At 33.9% G+C, this 9,157-nt stretch overlaps 1 protein-coding gene across 3 annotated transcripts in view; it reads right to left on the minus strand.

The window, feature by feature from the left end:
- Positions 1-9,157, minus strand: part of LOC105566327 (osmotic avoidance abnormal protein 3-like) — a 22,694-nt gene that overhangs the window by 4,944 nt on the left and 8,593 nt on the right. For 2 of the 3 annotated variants that reach the window (XM_012020241.1, XM_012020242.1), the window contains exons 3-9: positions 6,480-6,763; positions 5,351-5,827; positions 4,696-5,005; positions 4,122-4,504; positions 2,780-3,291; positions 1,793-2,117; positions 1,050-1,437 (exon numbers count right to left, since the gene is read on the minus strand). In XM_012020241.1, coding sequence (XP_011875631.1) covers positions 1,335-1,437; positions 1,793-2,117; positions 2,780-3,291; positions 4,122-4,504; positions 4,696-5,005; positions 5,351-5,827; positions 6,480-6,763 — 2,394 coding nt within the window. In that variant the 3' untranslated portion in view covers positions 1,050-1,334. Of the gene's footprint in view, positions 1-560; positions 636-1,049; positions 1,438-1,792; positions 2,118-2,779; positions 3,292-4,121; positions 4,505-4,695; positions 5,006-5,350; positions 5,828-6,479; positions 6,764-9,157 lie in introns of those variants that run through there. The other variant, XR_001009274.1, reaches the window with a different exon arrangement.

A 9,157-nucleotide genomic window follows, 5' to 3' on the forward strand; every position in this document is an offset into this window, starting at 1 on the left:
ATAAATGCCTTACGTAAAAAACAAGAAACAAGAAATTTATGAATAATAAAACAAGATTTTATTAAAAAATTAGTACCTCTTTCTTTCTCGGCCTTTCTCTCTCTCTCTCTCTCTCTCTCTCTCTCTCTCTCTCTCTCTCTCTCTCTCTTTCTCTGCCTCTAAATTTATTAAGATAAGCACAAAACTTTACATTATTGTCAATTATAAAATTATATTATCGACTTGTAATGATTCCAGTTGATGTTCAACAACTGTGAAGAAATTCGAGACTTTTTTTACAGATTACTATCGAGAATTTATTACAGAATGCCGAAAACACACTTGGTTTCAAAATTTCTGCATGTTGTAACAGCCACAATAAAGATTTGATATATGGTCTGGCTTACTGTGAAATTCAACTGGTTTATATCATATCACAAGATCGCGTCCCATATATTTCATTTCGTACGAAAGTAAAGTATGATTAGCAAATTACATAATCTACGATCAAGATCTTGATTTTAATACATTTGAAAAATGTATAATCTAAAATATTATATCTAGTTATACATATACAGTACCGGCGTTAGGGTGGAGCGCGGTTGGGCGATCGCCCAGGGCGCCAAATCTGTAGGGGCGCCGCTGCCTGGTTTCACCTAGTTTGAGAGTGAGAGAGATTCCCTAAAATATAAAAACAAAATGGGGTTCGTCGTTCGATATTATTACTCTGTCTTTTCTTTTGTAAGAATTTCGAGCCCTTGAATTTGAATGGGTGCCACGATAATCTTGCTCAGGGCGCCAATGTTGCTAAAACCGGCACTGTACATATATGTATATATATATATTTATATTTCATTATATTAAAACAATTTGTTGCAAAGAGAGATAATAAAGAGATGATAATAAAGTGAATAATAAAATAGATTATTATTAAATTCTTTATTTAGATATGTAATGTAGGGGCGCCGCTGCCCCTGTAGGTAAATGTAGGTTCAGAAATTGCTTATTTTTACTCTGTTAAGGAATATTTGAGTGAAGCAGATTTTCAGAAAAAAATGTATTATTTTATAAGCTTTATTATCAACTTTAATTTCCAATTTTATTTAAAGAATAACTAATTATTGTGCTTCTGATATCATACTGTATAAATTATAATTAACAACTAATCTAATCACTGAGAGTTCAACAAAATTATTTTTTTTATATAAAAATATATTGTATTCCTCTAAATATAACTATACGTCTCTAAATATAACTATACCTTTCTTTTAAACAATCGTACCTTATATACATTTTCTCTTAGCTTCTTCTTTAATACAAAATATCATATTTATTGAAAGTTATTGGCTGGCTTGTCAATAAGTTGGCGAACAGGCACGTTCAACGTGGAATGGGTGATGTCGGGTAAAATTATCGTTGCTGCGTAGCAATCTCGATGGCAGTCCTCGCTCAGACATTCTAATATCAAAAGTGTGAAAGTGACTTGGCGAAGATTAATGAATTAGGTCAAATTTTATTATTAGACTAATAGTACAACATAATTTAATTACATAAATAAAACTTAGACTAATAAAAGTAAAATAAAACTAAGTTAAAAATTAACAACATTAACAAGCATTTTGTAATTGTTAAAAATGAAATTGTTATAACAAATAATTGCAAGTCAAATTTTAAGTAAAATTTAATGAAAATTGTGATTTTTATTTACAAATTCTATTTTTAAGTTTCACTTTAGTAAAATTCTTAGAATTAAAAATGATATATAATTACCTCAATCTATTAAAAATTTATTGAAATTTTAAATAAAACTCACTCCTCCAATTCCATTTCTTTGAGGTGAACCGGTGATTTGAATGGGGTACCGTCATGTGGGTACGAAGGTAAGGCTTCCAATATTCTTGGAGGAGGTTTCTTTGTGTTATTGATGAAAGAGTTATAGCTAGGTCGGTTAGGTTGCTCATCGTAGACCCAGCCACCGCGTATTGCCGATCTGCGCTGATTCGGGCTGTAATTGCTTTCGCCGAACATCGGCGCGCTACTTTGTAAGTTCAGCGCGTTTAGCTGCAGATAGCCGCTGCCACCTGCGATCGGTCCCGAGTCTTCGGAGCCTCCTGATCTACTCAGTCGATTTCCCGGCTCTACAACATACGCACATTTAATCGTAACAACAGTTTTTTTTTAAGTTTAACAGTCTATACAGAGTGAATCAGAGTGGTTCTACTAACATTTTACCATAGGAGATAGATTGCCAAGCGCAACTCTAGCAAATCCTGGAAAAAAATAGAAAAATCTCGTTATGTATGTTTCCATTATATAATATCTAATTATATTTCTTGAGATACAATTAGATATAACACATGACGGAAACATACATAACGAGATTTTTCCATTTTTTTTCCAGAATTTGTTACAGTTGCGGTCGGTAATCCATCTCCTATGGTAAAAAGTTTGTACAACCACTCCGATTCACCCGTATATTATAATTGTAAATTTCTGATTGTGCTGTCATCAGTTACAATGACCAGTTATCCATCAGTTAGTTATCAGTTTTTTTTTATCAGTTTCGACGGCATTTTTTTCAAGAGTATCGATTTCCACGCGCTCATTCGCTCAGACGTTTCAATGAATTGTTCGATAATTATTGCGAATTTTGTAAAATGGTACACGATTTTTCTTCTTAGTCTGATACTCTGATCCAATCTACCACCATTTTTTGTAAAGATACCCTTGCGTCAGACATCCTGTATACACATAATATGAACATATAATGCACACTTGTGTGCGCATATGATAATCTTACCGAAAGTCTTTGCTTCCCTTGCGTGTGCTAGAAGAGTATCGACTCTTCTTCTCCGAAAATAAGTGTTTACGACATTCCAACCCTTTTTCCTCTGCATATCTCGTCTATCATCTTCTTCGTTATCGTTATCTTGACCACTGTCATTCTCGTCATTGCTACTATTATTGCTATTGTTATTGTGATCCGCCTTGGAGGAAATACCGCTGAGGTGAAGAATATCTGTCCGCGCTGTGGAGGCGGCTGGAGGTAGAGGTATATGAGGGGATACATCCGGCAAGCGCCATCGTCCTAACTCATCGCACCAAGTCGCCGCCGATCTCACTGCTGCAATATCGCGGAAAGGACAGCCAGGACGAAGATAGGGTACCATGAGGTCACATAATTGGGACGTTAACAATTCTCTGCGAAGAAGCTCGCGACGTTCGGCGTCCCAGGATGCCTGGAGGTCCGCTGCCTCAGCTTCTAATTGTTTTACTCGCTTTGCCATCTTCTTCAGTGCATCTTCTGTCGATCTGTTATTTTAAAGATATTCATCAATAAAAATATGCTTATTAAAATTTATACATCAAGTTCTACATAAAAAAGTGGAACTGTTTTGTTTATCAATTTCTTGATATCTCTTTTTCGCAAATTATATTTTTTTTACAGATCGATATGAATCTGAGAATTACATAATTAGAGAAGATATCATATAGCCCTTTTTGGGCTGAATATCGATATTTTGATAATAATATTTCTGTGTAAATTTTGTGTACTTTTTCCAACTCAATAAACTTACTACCTTCCATTTCCTTTTTATTTTATTATCAGTAAACTTCTTGATCATTTTTTGTTAGAATATTAAATCCATACACTTAAATTAATTGAATTTTGAATGATAATAGGGATTCTTTTTTAAATCATTATAAAGAATTTATTATGGAAAAATATAAGGGTTTGAATTTTGTGTGAAAATAATAAATTTTATTACACATGACAGTTAACAGTAACAGCATACGCTGTTAAATTCGTAGTGATACAATGAGTCAAATTTGACTCAATGAGTAGTCGCCACCGCTTCTACTCAATGAGTCTTTGGTTCATTGAGTCACTACGAATTTAACAGCGTACACTTTTTTATAATTGATAAAATAATGTGAATCATCTATGTTATTATATGTATTTTATCTGCTGTGCCCCTTTAAACATAATTTTACTTTATTCTCTTTAAATATTACTTTTTTAAACGAAATTATAATTTTTAAAATTATTTCATATTAAAATAGAAACAATTTTAAATTACCTTTTTAAATAGTTTTTAAATATTTCGGTTTTTCAAATAAACATTGAATATTGTACAAACCTAAGTTGACCGTATACTTGGAAGACACTACCATTGGCATCATTGGCTTCTAGTGCCCCTACAAGAACTTCTAATTTTTTCCTTCTCCTCTCCCTCCTTTTCTTTAATTCCGCATTCCCGATCTCTTCTCCACCGATTGTCAGTTTCTCCAACTTCTTTAAAACGTCTTGCAGAGCTGCTTCTCGTTTCTTTCTTCTCTTTTCCAGTCGTTCCTTGTCCAATGGACATACATCCATCTTCTCGTACTCTTGTTTTCCAGTTTGGTCAATATTATTCGTCATGTTTAATCCCGATTTGTATCTGAATTTCAGAGCTTCTAGTTCTTCTTTTAGTTTCTGAGCTGATAGATTTGAACTCTCGCACTCTTTCCTTAGCGTCTCCACCTTCAATCATATTTATATCTCTTCTTATTGTTATATTTCATACAATTTATATGTCAGTGAAAAGTATCAAATGTATCAAATGTATTTTATAAGTATAATATTTTATTACAGCATTTTGGAAAGCTCTTGAGCTATAGTGAAATTTAAAAAATATAAAAGACAATAGAAAAAATATGTGATTATTGCATTACCTCATCGGAATATTGTTTCTCTCTTTCTTCCTCCACATCCTTTTGGAAGTCCGATCCACTATTTAACGGATCGTTGCCATCAAGCAACTTTTTTAGGCGTTGAAGTTCTAATTGATATTGTCTAAGAAGAGCATCTTTGGGGTCTTCATTAACAATCGGCTTATTCTTAATGCAACGAGCTCGAGCGGCATAACGCAGAGTGCTGAGAGTCTCTTCAGCATCGACATCGCTCGGACTCACGCAGGCAATCATCAAAGTTCTGGCATTTCCACCTAGACTGTCTCGCAGCAGTCTCGTCAGTTTACTATCCCTGAAAAGAATATTAGTCTTTAGTATACATCAGGGTGTTAGGGATAAGGTGTCCATGACTTCATATTCAGATAGAGGGGGATAAACTGGGGGATAATCTATTCAATGAAAGACTATATAAAAATATAAATGACATATTTTGATAAATTTTGGTAAATTAGTAATATTAAAATCAATCTCTTAAATATTCGTACATATTTGTGTGCTATCGAACGATATCTAACTCGCATTTACGTCGCATATAATTGGCTAGGGACAAAATCATGCTTTTATCTGAGTTATTGTAGATGTACTCAGACATGATTAGATATAAACATTTTTTCCCGGGAATGCTTTTGCGTGATACCTGTAAGGGACGTGTCTTCCATTTCCAGCAGCTAACGCGCTTATGACATTCCCCAATGCTGATAAGCTCAAATTAATGCTGGCAGCTTCTTTCAAACGATCTCCCGTAGCTCCAGTCCTAGCTTGTCTCTCGGATCCAGCTAGATCGACTAGATGCAATCGACCTCTCCTGATAGCATTGCCACGTTTATCGTCGTCATTAATGGCAATCGCCTCGAGTGATAAAGTTAAAACAGCGTGACTTCTCGAACTGGCGGCGTTCATCTTCGTCGCAGCTGCGGCTCTCCTTTGATCGCCCTGCTGAACCAATGCAGCGCATTCGGTCGCATCTTTGACAGTGACCTCGCGCAGTCCACCTGCGACGTAAATACCTTTTGTGGGGTCCTCTTTCAGTGTTAGAGTTTCTCCAGTGTCGTCTTGTAATAGATCTCGTAATCGCTCGTTATAAATCTCAAGGTAACTGAGCAACGCCAAATACCTGCACATAGAAAACGTAATAATAGTTAGAGAAAAAAATATATAATCCCTACAATATGTAAAGAACTTTGATGTTTCTTTTTAAAACTGTCCCATACAGCACCGAAGCTTTCAGAAACATTTCAGAAACATTGCAACATTGCAATAATGCTTTCTGAAATGTTTCTGAAAGTTTTGGTGCTGTATGGGGTATATAACTTTCGTATAAGCTATTTTTGTAAATCGATTCGTGTTTATACAAAATGATTCGGAACATATACATGTGTATGTGCTTAAAAATTCTGATTTAATTCTAATTCTTCTGCGGAATTAATGCCTCCAATTCTTCGTCTTCAAACTTTTTCGGTGCGCCAGAGCGTTCTTTATCTTCAACATCAAAATCATTATTTTTGAAGCGTTTAAACCAATCTCTACATGTTGTTTCCGAGAGCATGGTCGCTATAAGACTCCACAAGAATTCTATGTGGATGTCAACTACGTCCGTTCACTCGATAACGGTACACAAGCTATGGTTCATGTCCAAACTTCTCGGATAGATATGGGAGTCAAATGAGATAAACAAGTGAACCAATTAATCGTTCTGACTTTGTATTATTTAGAACAATAGATGGAATATCTGTATTATATATTTTCGTAAAAACTGAAACGAATACCTTGTTTCGGAACTGGCGGTGGAAGTCGCCTCGAACAGATGTTCCAATGCACGTTCGATGAATCCTCGCATTGTAAATGATTTCCCGCAACCAGTTTGACCATAAGCAAACACGGTGCCATTGTAACCCTCTAAGACAGCCTCGACAATTACAGAACCTACATCTTCGTAGACCGATTCTGTTGTAGCGGACGGGCTGAATGCAGCGTCGAATTGGTAGACTTTTCCACTTGCACCATTTTCCAATGTACATAATTTTGTCAGCGGATCGATCGTCACCACGTTCTATGACAAACATGTCAGTGAAAAAGGCACATATGATAAGAATCGACAAAGGATGATATAATCGATGTTTTCTATTTTTCACACTAATATCGATTATTTTGCAGAGTAAGAGAAAGATATAGAATTCTTTTAAACAATTTTCCATAATGTAAAATTTTATTAGAATTTTTAATATGATAGAATTTTAAATGATATAGTTAACGTAAAATGGCATTATCAAAACTTTCCATGTTTTTTAAATATTATAATGTCGACCTTGTTAAAAAATTTGGTAATTATTTAGATTAGCATACCCCCCTCTAACAAATTAGGGGCTTGGCATATATTAAAGAGGTCACCCTCCTGAGTGACCTGCAAAAGGTTTTAGCCTGCGGACGTTGTTTGTTAAAAAGTTATTAGTGTCAAAGTTTAAAACTTTGGTAAATATGCAGAAAAGGTCACACCTCATCGATTTCATTTTCACTTAGGTATGTTGTAGGGGGGAGTTTTCTGAGTAATTCGCCGCAAAAATCAAGTGGCGGACGGCATTGGTTTAGGATATACTTGTATGTATAACAAATTAAAAACTAAAATTTTTAATACATTTTTGGTAAGAGTCATTAAAAGTTTTTAGTTATTCTTATCTACTTTTGGGGAAGAGGAAAGTACAAGGACGGAGAGAAACGTTTAGCCTTTTAAAATAAAAACACGTATTTCGACATTTTTAAGTATTTTCAACCGTTCTGAAAATCCAGAGCAGATTTTAAAGTCACCCTAGAGACATAATAAAGATAATGGACTTAACAGTGACATGTATAAAAGGACTTAATAAAATATGAGATAATTCCAGATAAGGTAGTATTACAATGTATTGAAAAAAAAACTTGTTGCGCATAACAGCGAAAAATATGTTCAATAATCGGTCAATCGAAACCACGATGACTCACAAATGCGGCAAGTTTCGCAGAAAAACAGTTCCGCGAATATAAAACTCCAACGTACGAGAATGCGGAATATTATCGGCTGCGACACTCTTGGACGGAACTATATGTCGACCTATAATAAATTATGTGGCTACAAAGTTGTGGTAAACGATTTGTTAAACGACTATACTCATATTATGTGTAACATTGTACGTAAATTTTGAAAGAGAAAATGCTGCAAGTTAAGGCAACGCATATAAGTAAATGTTAATAATACTTAATATTGTTATATTATTTATATAGTTACGTTAAAAGCTCTAAAATCTCGAAAAACTTTGGTGTGAATAAAGAAAATGATAGATTTCTTGTTGTTTTATGTTTAGTTTCTTTCTGAATCAAAACTTTATATGCATATATGTAATTGTAAACCATGGTTTATATACTATTTTATACAAAAAACTATAATAATAGTAGTATAATTAATTAATTAATAATTAATAAACTTAATATAAAAATGTAATTAAAAAGAAAAACATTACATTTAATATAACCGAAATTAATATAAGAGAAATAAAAATAGTAGCTGTACAAAATTAGTAAAAGGTAATAATGACTATGCGAGCTCAGTGTAAAATGCATATTGAACGATATTTCCAGTAAACATTAGTTTTCCATTACACTAACAAAATCGAACGGTTTAGTGCTAAAAGTGGAGCATGACGTAATAGCGTTCTGATCGTTGATAAGAATGTTAGAATGTGCACTGGCATACTATCTTCCTTCGCCAGGATGGACGTCGTTTCATTGATATATGTAGCAAAGCTGTAAGTAAATGCTGTAAGTGAATTACGGTAATATGGATTACGTATGTCAGTGCATAAATAATCTAGTGTTCCGCGAGGACACTGTGCGCGCGAATATACATCATCTATTTGTCTGTTATATCTATCCTCATGTATGTACACAGCCTTAAAAATCTAAATTCTGTTTTATTTAGAAAATATTTAAATATCACAAATTAAATAGTAAAGTATATAAAAGAAATAAATTATTTTTCTGTATTAAATACAGTAACATATTATGAAGTTAGTGGAAATACAGTTCTCGCAAAATCTGAATTCTTTCCAAAATCTACGTAGGAAATATTTATTTATGTAGTTTTAAATTCCCAGGTAGAAATCTGCCTCAGTTTGCCGAGATTAAGTACAGGGTCTGGATAGAAAAATTCAGTTCAAAATATCCGTTTAGGGCCAGAATACACCCGAGAAATTTACCTTGATTTTACCGAGGCAAAAAATAGTCGGAAAATCTACATGGGTCCTAGATTGCCACTGACAGATTTTTCCCAAAATAGGTGTGAAACTATGGGATCTAGATGGAATAATCTAGCTTCAAATATCCCTAATAGGTCCAAAATATAATGTTGAAATTTACCTAGTTTTCCCCAAGATAAAATTTACGTGCTATATAATATATTATACATATATACCTA

Source organism: Vollenhovia emeryi, unplaced genomic scaffold (assembly GCF_000949405.1).
Source record: "Vollenhovia emeryi isolate VEMERY1.0 unplaced genomic scaffold, V.emery_V1.0 DF939145.1, whole genome shotgun sequence".
In the NCBI taxonomy this organism is placed as follows: Eukaryota; Metazoa; Arthropoda; class Insecta; order Hymenoptera; family Formicidae; genus Vollenhovia; species Vollenhovia emeryi.